Source organism: Myotis myotis, unplaced genomic scaffold (assembly GCF_014108235.1).
Source record: "Myotis myotis isolate mMyoMyo1 unplaced genomic scaffold, mMyoMyo1.p scaffold_m19_p_25, whole genome shotgun sequence".
Lineage (NCBI taxonomy): Eukaryota > Metazoa > Chordata > Mammalia > Chiroptera > Vespertilionidae > Myotis > Myotis myotis.
The window spans coordinates 3543542-3556896 of NW_023416330.1; the positions used below are offsets into that span (position 1 = coordinate 3543542).

At 55.3% G+C, this 13355-nt stretch overlaps 1 protein-coding gene across 5 annotated transcripts in view; it reads left to right on the plus strand.

Moving 5' to 3' along the window:
- The first annotated feature begins 2848 nt into the window (after positions 1 to 2848).
- PRKAG2 (protein kinase AMP-activated non-catalytic subunit gamma 2) overlaps positions 2849 to 13355 on the plus strand; it is a 226317-nt gene continuing 215810 nt past the window's right edge. For 2 of the 5 annotated variants that reach the window (XM_036356118.1, XM_036356119.1), the window contains exon 1: positions 2849 to 3325. In XM_036356118.1, the coding sequence (XP_036212011.1) occupies positions 3212 to 3325 (114 nt within the window). In that variant the 5' untranslated portion in view covers positions 2849 to 3211. The remainder of the gene's footprint in view (positions 3326 to 13355) is intronic. The other 3 variants (XM_036356116.1, XM_036356117.1, XM_036356120.1) reach the window with 2 other exon arrangements.

Consider the following 13355-nt stretch of genomic DNA (forward strand, 5'->3'; position numbering starts at 1 on the left):
TTATAGGCAAGGTTATGCTGTAATAAATAATTTTCAAAATCTCAGTGGTGTAACCCAACCCAAGTACGATGTGGTAGGAGTTGCCCTCCTCTCTCTCACTGAATGCCATGTGGAGCACATGGCCTCCAAGATCACGGCAGCAGAGGAAAGGGAAATGAGGAGACATATCAATTCTTCACTGCTTGACCCAGAAGTAGTAACACACTGAGTCTATTCACATCTCATTGGCCAGAATTAATTGTATATTCAGGGCACTGAAGAGTAGAGGGGATCACATAGGTATTTGGTGACCACTAAGAGCCTCTGCTTCATTCTTGAGGAGAAAAATAAATATTTATACATAAACTTCATTTTACACTCTCCCAAATCATATTTTTTTCCATAAAGACAGGATCAGTAACAATGCTGAGCTGAGCACTATTGGAACCTGAGGCAGAAAACAAAATCAGCAATGCAGTCTTTAACTAAAATGTTGACATTTTGTCAGGGTAGATTTTATTGCATTATGTTTGAGAAGGAAGTCACAGGTCAGGGCATTCCAAAACAATGGTGGGGGTCATTGTATTGACACTGTTGCTTGGGCATGCCATGTTTAGTTATTGGCTAAAATAACTGTGTGGGTTGTGAGGTGGAGGTGAAGATGGGGTTCACAGGGAACCCCAAAGCAAGACACTGTGTTCCTCCCTTGTAAGACTCCATTGGTTGGAAGATATATGATCCATGTATTAATCTCTTTCAGAAAGAAAAAGTGGCTGGTAAGCTTCTTTTGGTACCATCTATAAGAAACACCCATATTTCAAAAATATTAACATGTAGAACCAAAAAAAAAAAAAAAGACTCTAAAAATGCAGGCAATTTGGTAAAATGTTTTGATTTAGGATTTCCAGGCACTAAAATCGCACCCCAACAAAATAAACTCAGGGAACAAATTAGTTTTATTAATGAATGCGTGGGCACATTTACACAAGTCAGCTGACAAAAGTACATACTGTATTATAACAATTGCCAGGCCCACCCTTCTACCAGACCTGACAGGCCCCGGGCAAGGGTGTAGCAGGGAAAGTAAAACAGTGGCTGCCTCAGCCCACCCCCAGGGGACCCTTCCCAGCGGCTCCTCCTGGATTCCCTGTGACCTGTGCCACCCTACCTCTCCCTCTTCCCTTTCAAACCAGTTCTCATCCATTGGTGTGATACGCACACCTGGCAAGTCACCACTGTGACCAGGATTAAACTTCTAAGCTAAAGCCATGAAACTTAAACGACAGTTCGGGGAGTAATCGTGAGTGGTGAAGGTGGCTCTGTCCCTCCTTTAAACCCCAGCACAGGCTAAAGGCCAGCCACTTTCTACTCCTAAGCAGGGCTTCCGGCACCTAATGGAATAGTGTGTCTCTGTCTCTCCCCCGTGGACGCACCCGCCACCACATGCCCCCAACACACAGGCATCAGAAAAAGTCAAAGCAAGAAATTCCACAGCGATGGGGCCCACACGGCCACCTGGTTCTGGCACCCAGACGCGCGCCTCTCCAGGGCATTGGACTTCGTCACCAGGCTTTGCTCAGGACCCGGCGCATTTCCCAGCCTGGCTTCGCGCTGGTTTGGAGCGCAGGACAGGAGGAGGACAAATCCACCTGAAACCCCCCTGCGAACCAAGGAGCCACCCAGACTGTAGGGGATTCTACACAAGACGATGGGACCTGGGCTGGGAAGGGAAGCTGGAAAGATGGCTGGAACAGGGTGCTTCTGGCGGGGGGAGCCACCTGAGGGGTGTCCCTCACTGGTCGCCCTGGCGTTCCCAAAGCGACCTGTGTCGCGTTTTCTCTGGATGGCCTCCCCGCCTTACTGATTGCGGGGCGCGGCAGAGCTGACGTCAGCATTCAGGGCGCTCGAGTGACTTTGGGGGCCACCGTCCTCAGCACCCCCTCGGCCCTCGGCAAGGCTGGCAGAATGGAAAGGCGGTGGCTTTCCAAGACCGTGGCGGCGCGTGGAGACCTCTCCGCACCCACTTCTTGCCGCAGCCTGAGGACCCCGCGTTTCCTGGGCCACCGGGCTGCGGTAGCACCGGGACACTCGCCGCGGACCCACTGCGTAACTCCCGGCAACCCTGAAAGAGCAGGTGGCAGGGGGGTCAGCTGTGGAAAGCGCAGCCCCGGCAACCCCACCGCCCCCCGCGCGTTCCGCCCGCAGACCACGGCCTCCGCGATGCGCATCCCACCGAAAGCCGGTGCTTCCGCTGCGGCCGGTCTGCGGGGCCCAGGGCGCGTGGGCGCGTCCCAGGGGCTCAGGCACCAACAGAGACGCCGGGGCCGCACGACACCGGTCAGAAAGCAGCGAGACCCGCGCCGCCGCGGCCGCAGGGGAGGGAGCCCGTGCCCGCCCGGCACGCGACGGGGCGCGGGGGCAGCGCCGAAGCGCATGGCGCGCACTTCCTGTTGGGCGCACGCCGCCTCCCGCCGCCGCCCGCCGCCTCCCGCCGCCCGCGCCGCCCCTCTCGCCGCCCCCGGGACCGCGGCGGGACGAGCCGCACGCCGCCCCCTCTCCCCGCGAGGCCGGCGCCGCAACTTGTGCTCGCAACCGAGCCCGAGCCCCACGCGAAAGCCCGCGGCTGCGCCTCCTCCTCCCTCCCTCCCTCCCTCGCGCCGGGAGGACGGCCCCGGTCCCGGCTTCGGGCTGCTGATTCCGCGGCCGAGGGTCACGTTCACACACACACGGTCTCGCCCTCCCCGGAGTCTCCACTTGGGTGCGGGCCGAGGAGGCTCTGTCCCCAGCGCCGGGTGAATTGCACCTGCCTTTCCCATTCCCGCTGGGAATCGGGGGGAGGAGCCGGGGCGGGGGGGGGGGGGTGTTGCTTCGCTGTGCAAAAGGAAGAAAACTTTGTCACCCAGCTGGAGACGTCCGCCACGCGTAACCCGGAGAGAGACCAGAACCAGGACGGCCTGTGGCTGTGATTTGGCATCTGATGGGCCCGTAGGAGGAAGAGGAAACGAGCCCAGCGCTCGCGCCGACCGCCATCCCTCCCAGGTGGCGGCGGCGGGCGGCGGCGCGAGGTACCTGCTCCACCCTCCCTCCCCGTGCCGGTCCCCACGCGGTGTCTTCAGGGGGCAGGACAGCAGGGACGAGCGCGCGGCTCGAGGCCGACGGCAGGGGCCGGGCTAGGAAGGAGAGGACCGTATTCCAGGAACGAGTCACCCGGAATTAACTTCTGGTTAAAGTTATGGGAAGCGCGGCCATGGACACCAAGAAGAAGAAAGATGTTTCCAGCCCGGGCGGGAGCGGCGGCAAGAAAAACCCCAGCCAGAAGCGGCGATCGCTGCGGGTGCTTATTCCGGTGAGTCCCCGGGTCCCCGCCCTCGCGTGGCTGCCGGCCCGGCGGCGAAGCGGTTAACACGGGCCGCCCCGCGCGCCGTACGTGCCCCTCCTGTCACTTCGGGCGGCTCGCGGGTGGAGCGGAGGCTCCGGGCAGAGCTGGGCCGCCGAGCCCGGCCCGTCTCTCTCCCCACCCGCGTGCAGCCGGGCTCGCCGACCGTCTGCGGCGGGGAGGGGGCGGGGGAAGGAGCGCGCTCCCGGACCCGGGCCCGAAGGTTGCCGGCTGGGCGTAGTCTCGCCCCTGCGGGTGCGGGAGGCGGTGCGTAGTGTTGTTTTGATGGAAAAGGACCGTGTGGACTGCGCTCTGGGGAGGTGGAGCCGAGCGCGGACGCGAGGACGGAGGGGAGGGGCAGTGGGTGGGGACAGCGGGGGAGGGGGGTGATGGCTGTGTAGTTGCGCTCCCAAATGGACCTTTCCTCCCCAATTCCCCTCAGGGTGTCTCTGGGCCTGGGGCAGGGAACTTCTCTGCAGCCATTCCCTTTGCCAGCTCTTTCCTCCAGCACATTTCGGACATTGCGGGGTTCAGCGATCCCTAAAGCGTGCACTTCAGCCCCGGCCACGCGGGCAGCCCAGCCCGGACTTTGGCGACGTCGATTGGTCTGCGGTTTGACTTTGCCCAGCTGAAGGGAAGGCGGTTGGGGTGTGCGCCTCCCCACCCCCCTCCCCCCTTCCCCCCCTCTCCCCCTCCCCCGCGGCTTGCCTGCCTAGGTAGCCCGTGGCCACTTGTCCTCCCCACTCCCCACCCCCGCAGCCTTGCCTGGCCTCCCCAAGGGGAATCCGGTGGTGGGATGTGCGGCACAGTCTTTAACTTCACCCCAAGGAAACCTCCAACTGGGTCACACCCCGGCCTCCACCAACCGAGTGAATGTTTGTACATAGACAGCGTAGGGCTCCAGGGAGAATGTAATTTTGTTTTCTCCCGAGGGACAGGTCTTGGGCACCGGGTGAGAGTGCGCAGTGAGCTGCCTCTGACACTTGATTGAAGACAATCTTTCCTGACGGCGATAGGGCGGGGCTGGAGTGTGGCTGGCACCCACTTTCCCCTGCGAACCCCATTAGGTACTTTCCTCCAGTGTTTGTTGAACACAGCTCCTCCTTTCACGTCTGTGTGTGCAAAACGCTTGGACCAGGGAGGGTAGAGTCCGGGGCACTGACCCCAGACATCTGATGGGGACTTGGGGAACAGCTTGAAGTGAGATGAGGCGGCCAGTCCTCCCTGCCAGGGGAAGGCTCCCTGAGCAGGTGACTGGCCCCCTGACTGCGGTGTGACCACCACATATGCAGAAATAAGCATTCCTTTTAATAAGCATTCTACTGGAAAATGAAACATTCTGTTTACATCGCTGATGCAAAAACATTTTAACCACGTTTGCAAATGAAAAGTTAAATATTAGTACTACAAATCTTCCAAAAGCAGTGATCACTTAAGCCAGCCATTTAACCACTCAGTGTCCAACAGAGATAATTCTTTGCCTACATTACAGTGATGTTCCAATAAAATAATTCATGGGAAAGCTCTTACAAATTTCAAGTGTTATATAAATGTCTGGCGAGTACATCTGCATCAGAGCACTTGGTTTGAGAGGGGAGGGCAGAGCAGAACTGACGCTGTCCACTGGACAGGCCCTGTTGTGTTGAGGCTGATGGTGGGACCAATCCCAAGTGGGGCCTGGAGTATGTGGGTGGGGGCAGGGTGCAGGACAAACCCCAGACCTGGAAAGGGACTGAGAGGAAAGGCTGTGAATGTGGAAAAGCCACCAGATAGTTGGGAGACTCTGACCACCTTTCCTGCTACTGGCAAGGACTTTGGCTGCTTTAGACAATGTTCTTGACACGAGCCAGCCCTGACCTAAAGTACTACTCACTCAGTTATTGCACGACACGCGCCCAGTGCTCTTGGTGGTGAGATCCAGGGGTGGATGAGAGGGTTCTGTCTCCACCTTCATAGGGCTGGCATTTGCTGGTGGGGCCAGGGGGATCTTGGTCATGGTGCTGTGCTGGGTGAGCATTACAATCTAACTGGGAAAATAAGACGGATGCTTGCAGATGACCCAAGGTGCAGGCAGGACCTGCTGTCAGCGGGGAGGGCAGAGAGAGGTGACAGAGAGATCAGACCAGAGATGGTGGGCAGGAGGAGACACGTGTGAGAAGCCAGGGGCTACTCCCGACAGGGAACCAGCTTGAGCACCCCCATGGGCTCGGGGGTTGGCTGACTGCTTCCAGGTGCAGTGAAGAGCCCCTTAGCATGGAGGAAAGGGTTTCAGATTCAGAGAAATCAGAGAGGGACTGAGGCCAGATCAAGGAGGGCCTTGAAGTGGGGTTGCCAGATTTGGCAAATAAAGTGTCCAGCTAAAGTAGAATTTTAGCTATATAATGAACAACTTCTTAGTAGATGAATGCACCATTTGAGGTAACTTATACTGTCCATTGTTCACTGGCATCCCATTTACCTGGGCATCCTACAGCCCTACCTGGAAGGCAGGCCCAGGGAGTGAGGACTTCCTCCCGCAGACGCTGAGAATCCGGGGAGTGGCTGCTGCTGCCCTGCCCGGCATGCCCATGGCCCACCCAGAGTTCACTGCAGCCTTGCTGGACAGCTCCACAGCCTCTCCTGTGTCCTCCATCCAGGCCTGAAGAGATCCTCCTGCTGGGTCTGGAGATGCTCTAAAGGGCAGCCCTCAGCCAAGGAGGGATGCAGGTGGGCAGTTCTGCCAGGTTGCTGGCTGCCTGCCAGGGCCCCACTGGGTCCAGCCCAGCTGCCCACAGTGGTAGTCCATTCCTCCATGCGCCTTGCAGGCTCCTCTGGCTTCCCTGCTCACTCCGCCCCCCCCCCCCCCCCCCCCCTCCCAAACACCTTCCAGGGATAAATGAATGCACCTAAGTCGTCCTGCTGTCTGCTTTGGTGGGAACCTTAATTAAAAAGCAGTTAAAGGTGATAAAAGCCATGCTTTATGAGACAGCGTGGTAGCAGCCTGCGAAGTGGAGTTGTGGAAAGGGGCTGGTGCCCGGGAAACCGAGGCAAACTCTCTGGTAAAAAGCAGAGGTAAGGCTCTGAGGGGCTGAGCTACAGTAATGACAAGAGGGAATAAACGAAGGGGAGGTGGGAGATGCTAGAAGAAAGACTGGGTGAGCCTCGGTGTCTGATGAATGGCAGGGGAGATGGGAACTGGGTTGACCTTGGGTTTGACTTTGGGTTTTAAGGTATTTGGTATAAGGAGCCAGTTCCTGGGGGAAAATGATGAGTTCAGTTAGAGCCATGGTGGACTTGAGCCGACAGCAGCAAATTGAAGGGAGTTACATCTGCTTCCTCATTCCCCACCACCAGGTGGTCACTGGGGCCCAGAGAATGTCATTCCAGGGACATTGGGGATTCTGAGGAGTGGCTCCTGAGGGACAGTGTGGCTCTGGCAGCCCGGTGGTGGGGTTATTTGGTCATGTCCAGGGGCACTTATAGTGACGAGGCCTCCTGGGGCCTGCAGTGTCCAAGCTGCCTGTCCTTTCACTGAATTGGATTGAATCCCTTTTGGACACAATCGGCCCCAGTGTGCACCCTCGTGTCCTGTGCATAAACACAGCCATGACCTAGGGTGTTGGGGGAGCATCACTGCCAACCTTCAATCCAGGCTCTGACGGTCTTAACCACCTCACCCTGCTCCTACCAGTACCGCCTGCCTGCGTGAGACACCAGCGTGGAGGGGCTCGTTCAGGAGATACCCTCAGGCCCATGGGTTAGAACGGGCAGTGGAGACCTAGCATTGCTAAGTAAAGTAATTCATAAATTGAATTTGATTGATGGGAGAACGGCCCTTGGCCTGATGGGGGATGCAGCCTTTGCTTGATTTTAGCCTCTGTCTTAGGCCATTTCGAGCACCTTTTGGGGAAAATCATCTTGGGGTCTTGTCAGGGGAAAGAGAAGGTGTGAGAGAGAGGAGAGGCAGGGAAAGACGGAGGGCAGGTTTCCCTGGGGTCAGTGGGCCTTTAAAAGTAGCCAGGTGGATGCAGTGTTTAGGGTCGTGGCCCGCTGAGTTGGCACCTTGCCTTAGCTCTCCTCTCAGCCTCCATTGCTAACGTGAAGTAGGTGTAGTAATGAGGGGAGGGAATGGCTTTAGAAAATAACTCATTAGAGGCCTGGTGTGTGTGGCGTTCTGCCAGGATTCTCCAGGAGAAGTACTGCTGGGAGCAGGCCTGTTCTCTTTTCCTTTTTCATCTGAGAAAAAGCGGCTTCCCTATTAATGCTGAAATCTGTATACCTCAGACGTATTTTAATTGATTATGGTCGGCCTGCATGCCATGGGTCTTTGGAACTGTTTGCCAGCCAATGACAGAGCAGGTGAGAAAAGGAGAAGAGAGGGCGTCAGAGAGAAGGACCCACATAAGAGCCTGTGGGGACACAGCCAGTGGCCCCGTATTTTCTGATGACATTGAGTGTTACCGCACGTGTCCCTGGGCTCTTGGGAGGGGTGCTGAAGAAGTCCTTCACAGCCCCTGGAGACAAGCTGAAAATAGAGCAAGGACAGCTGGCTGGCCACGGAAGGCTGTGGAGACACTGCTCTGAGTGGGCAGGCCTGTCCTAAGTGGCGTGTCCGAGGGAAGCCTTGCATCTCCCCCATTGGTGATGGGCCTTCGACCCATTGCCACACTTGCTAGGGCATTCGCTGTAGTAGGAGGCGTGGCCGTGTAGGTGGGAACAGGAGCTGCCCTCTGTTCCCAGGGCTGGAGGACCAGATGCTCACCACACCACCCAAACACCCTGGACTGAAGCCTCTGGGAAGGGAAATGGGGCACCATGCAGCACAGGGAGGGAGTGTCAGTCTTGACCTTGGCCTTGCCCTTGGTTGGTTTGTACCACCTTGAGCAAGATTTGTTGGGGTTTAGGCAGTGTTTTTCAAACTGTGGTTCCTGAACCAGCCTAAGTAGAACCATGTTTAAATATGAAACCCGCTCTGGCTGGCATGGCTCAGTGGTTAGTGTGTCAGTCTGTGCACAGGAGGGTTGCAGGTTCGATCCCTGCCCCCGGCCGGGCACGTGTGGGAGGTGGCCAGACGATGTTTATTTCTCTACATATCTCTCCCCCTCCCCACTCCCTTCCATTCTCCCTAAAGTCAATGGGAGAAAATGTCTTCACTCCTTGGGTGAGGATTAAAAAAATGAAATCCTAGATCTCTGAGGAGTGGAACTCATAGCTCTGCGTTTCTGACAAATTCTCCAGGTGATTTTTATGCCTATGGGGGTTTAAAACAATTGGTTTCCTACTTTCACAGTGCTAATACCAATCCATTTCTTCTGCCCCCATGAGTCTTTTCTTCCTTTTCCTTCCTGCCCTCCCTCCCTCCCTCCCTCCCTCCCTCCCTTTCTTTCCATCCATCCATCTATCCATTCATCCATCCGTCTACCTATGAATCTACCTATCTGTCTAAACATCTGTCTACCTATCTGTCATCTGTCCTTTATTAGCTGTCAGTGAGAAGAGACAACCTCGACTAGTGACTGTTTAACAAGGTGGAATGTTTCTGGCTTTTGAGTAAAGGCACTGCCAGATCAGCCCCAGCCGGGCAGCCCAGGGGGCCAGCCTGGTAGGCCACACTGGAATATTTCTTGACTCAGCATCTTAGTGGCTTAGTGCATCTCGGGTGCCCTGAGCGTGGGCTCTTATAGGGCCCAGAATATGGGACCCAGACCTTCAGGAGTCAAACTACTCAGTGATGGAGCCCCCAGAATTGTCCTGTGGCTCCAGGGGGTGTAAACGAGGCCTGGATCCCCTCCACAGCTCCCAGGGTGCGGCCTGGGCAGCTGGGAGTGGGCTCCCGTGGGATGTTGGTTGAATGCCAGTTAAGCATAGTCCAGCTCTGGGCCTGTGGAGGGACTGGCAGGGGAGAATGGATATAGGAAGGCTCTGCCATGCAAAGCGGGCAGGGCCTCCGAGGATCAGCTCTGAGTGCCGCATGGTGTCCTCATGATAAACGCAGTATCGACATCCTGGTAACTCTCTCGCCAAAGGACATCTCTCCTCCGAGGGAACAGAGGCAGACGCAGCAGCCCAGTGTGGTTTGTGGGTTCATCTTGCATCTTCCCACACATCACCACCTTATCGGGGTTCCTAGTGGTTGGCCAGTCTCTCTGCCTGCCTGTTTTCTCTGAACTGCCCTTGACCAGTAGAACCTAGGACACTGTGCTATCGTTGACCTCCACTTGGGCGGCACGTTGACCGTGCTAACCGCAGGCTGACTGAAGAAAGCACTCAGAAGCACTCTTTCCTTGGCAGTGCCTTCTCACCTGCCCAGGTAACTTCCCACCTGACTCATTCATTGAACTTCTAAATCTGTCTGCATCCCTAAAACCATTAGAAATGTGCTCTTAAATGATGCTGGTTCTCCACTGTTTATGTTCTTTTACTTTTCCTGTTTTGATGTGCCCAGCTCACTCCAGTGACAGTCTGTTCCTGGGCACCATGCCACTTTTATGGGGGCAGCTCTGGTCTCTGAGCAGGCTTACAGGCCCCGTCAGGGGCTGGGTTCAGACCCAACCCCTTCCCCCCCTTTCACCTCCACCCACCCTCCCTTTGACCTGCAGCATTGAGTTTGAGAGCTCATGAAACACCGGTATCTCCCACTTCTTGCAAGACGGTGGACCAGCCCATCATGATAACCCCATGAAACTGAACCAAATGTCAAAGTGTTGTCACATCTTTTAAAATGTGGAACAAACAAAGGCCAATGAAGTGAGCAGCCGATTGAAACAGAGCCGTTAAGTTGCTCGGTTCATTGTCCATAACCTGCTGCAGAGGGGCGGAGGGCCCAGTGGCAGTGAGGCTGTGTCCTGAGGCTCAGCCGTGGGGAATCAGGGTGCCCACTGCACAGGGTGCCGCTGGACAGGGGAAATGTTGACTGTTCCCCGGCCACGCTCCCCGTGGAAGAGGGAGCCCCACCGCGACTGGTTTAGCCCTGCACTGGAAGGGTTAATCCAAATCTCATCTCTTTCTTCCTCCACGGACTTTGAAAATAATTTGATCTCCATCCTTTCCTTCCTGTTGACAGGAAGCCCTTCTCTGCCAACTCCCGGCTTGTCACAGACCAATCAGATACCATCCGGGCTTCTGCCAGGGCCTCGGTGTTTTGATATACTCTGACCTGGCACAGAGTTGCTGATGAGTGTTCAACAAAGACCAATTTGCTCTTGGAAACCTCAGGAGTCCAGCCTTTTATTCATGAGGCAGAGGCCGGACAGCGGTGGGGAGAGCTGTAGCTCTGCCAGCTGCTGGGAGACAGCCCTTTGCCCAGAGCCTGGCTCAGGCGGTGCAGGAGTGACCCGCCATTTGTGGTGGGGGTGGGTTGGGGGGTGGGCGGGGATGGAGGAGAAGGGATGCACCAGTGTGCCAGGGGAGAGTTTTAGACAGCAAGGCGCCAGCTTCTCGGCTGTAAAGAAATGGGGAGCTGAATTGCTAAGCACTGTGTCTGGGGTCAGGCAGGGTCAGAGCTGGGACTGGAAACCAGTCAACCCATTTACGTCTGTTTCCCAGGCCCAGTGCTACGTGTTGAAGGTACAAAGATGAACAGGGTCATGGCTTGAATTATGTCCCAAAAAGACATGTTAAAGTGCTAGCCTCTGGTGCCTGGGAATGTGTCCTCGTTTGCAAACGGGGTCTTTGCCGATGTAATCAGCCACGTTGAAGGCCGGGCAGGCTGAGCCCCATCCAGTAGAACTGGTCCTAAGAGGGGAACTTGGACAGAGACACAGAGGGAAGGTCATGTGACGATGGAGGCAGAGCTGGGAGGGGTGCTGCCACAAGCCTAGGAACCCCTGGCACCACCAGAAGCTGGAGGAGGCCAGGAGGATCCTCCCCTGGGGCTTTCGGAGGGCACAGCCCTGCTGACACCGTGGTTTGGAGCCTCTGTGGGAGTCACATTTCTGTTGTTTTAAACCACACTGTCTGTGGCGTTATGTTATGGTGGCCCCAGGGACCTAATACTACAGGGTCTTTGCCTACAAAGCACAGTTGGGATAGCAAGTACCTACAGGCAATGTTCTGCCCAAGGGGGGGCCAAGGTCCGGGAAGCCGGCATGCATTCCACCGCCCAGTTCATGTCTGCATTTTTACCCAAGATCCAGGTCTTCCATTATATCCTTCCCTTTTAGTCCCCCTCCAACACACACACACACACACACACACACACACACACACACGCACACACACACACCTCTTCCTGCTGGAAATCCCAGGGTGGTGGGGCTGGGGCCCAGAACTGTGAGGAAACAGCTTGTGATGAGGCTGGTGTGGCAGCCCCAGGACCCAGGCCTGCTCTGCTTGTTCAAGCACCTCCTCTTGGCCCTGCTCATCCCTGTGCAGAACCATCCCCCCGGAATCAGTCCCAGGGCTAGGGGTGGAGAGGCGAGGAGAGGGAGCCCAGCCCAGCGCCCTGTGCAGCATCCAGGAGACTGGCAGGCATCTTCCGGGAAGACACTTGTTTGTTGGGTTAACGTGGAAACCTTCCACCTACGTGCAGCCCGCTCCCGGCAGCGGCCACACTACAGCCACTGGGTCGTGGGCTTGAAGCTGTCGCTACCGGTCAGTTCTTGCCCATAGCATGTTGTACAGTAAGCACCCAGAGAGCTCTCCCTTCTCGAAATTCAGACGCTGCTCAGTGGGTAGTTTGTTTGTGGCGGCTGTGACTGATCTATATGATTGATTATCAGGTATCACCTGGGATGGTCTGGTTGCTGTCAGACTGAGCTGATATTGATGGAGCACTTGCTATGGCCAGGCATCTACGTTCACACGAGCTGTTTCTCTTTATCTCTGAAATAACCCTGTGAGATAGTATTGCTATCGGTACCAATGTCATTATTCTCACCTTAGAGAAAGAAGTGTAGGCTGTTTACGCTCATAGCCATTCCAGCCCACTCTGCCAACAAAACTCTCTGTTGTGTTTTGAAACTCTTAATTGGGTTTTTGATGGCTCTGCTTGGCCCAGCCCCAGCCCCAGGCTTTTGATGCCCCAGGACTGGTCCAGGCAGCCCGAGGATGGGAGGCAGGACTGCTGGGTGGGCAGTTCTCACCCACATGAGGGGCACACGAAGGATGAAATGCCTGGTCTGGCAAGCTATTTGCCCTTGGGGTTGACCAGATCTCCAGACCCTTGGTTCCTTTTTAGGTGAAGGTCATTGAAGGCTATTCTTTAATCTTCTTGTCTCAAAAGTAAATAATTTCTCTAGTTCTTTCTTTTTTGTTTTTTTTTTTAAATAACTGAATATTAGGATAAACACTAAACCAGGAATCCAGAAATCTTATGCTGGTTCTGCCATCCAGAACTGTAGAACTGTTTCTTACCAAGGTAGTGTAGTTACTGAAAGCCTGTGTGTGCCAGGCACCGTGCGAGACTCAGCGGGTGTAACTGTGACCAAGGCTGGCAGGGCCTGCGCCCTCACAAGGCTTACAGTCTTCAGAGGGATCTGGGGCACATGACACACATCAGTACACTTTGCTGCTCTCAAAGCATCCCAAAGATAGTGACCTGAAACAATATTTATTCTTTCTCAAATATATATAGAATATATTAAAATTGATATATGAGAATATATATGATAACCAATATGTTAATTGCATTTCTTATGATTATTTTGTATAGTATTAATATCCTATATAATAAAAGGCTAATATGCAAATCGACCGAATGGCAGAATGACCAGTCGCTATGATGCACACTGATCAGCAGGGGGCAGACACTCAACGCAGGAGCTGCCCCCTGGTGGTCAGTGCGCTCCCACAGGGGGAGCACTACTCAGCCAGAAGCCCCAGCAGCAGTGGTGGGAGCCTCTCCCGCCTGCGGAGCAGTGGGACATTCTTCAAGGGCTTCCGGACTGCGAGAGGGTGCAGGCTGGGCTGAGGGACCCACCCCCCAGTGCACTATTTTCGTGCACTGGGCCTCTAGTATAATTATAAGCTATTAATATATTACTCGGCTATAATATAATTAATACATTAAGGTCACATACAG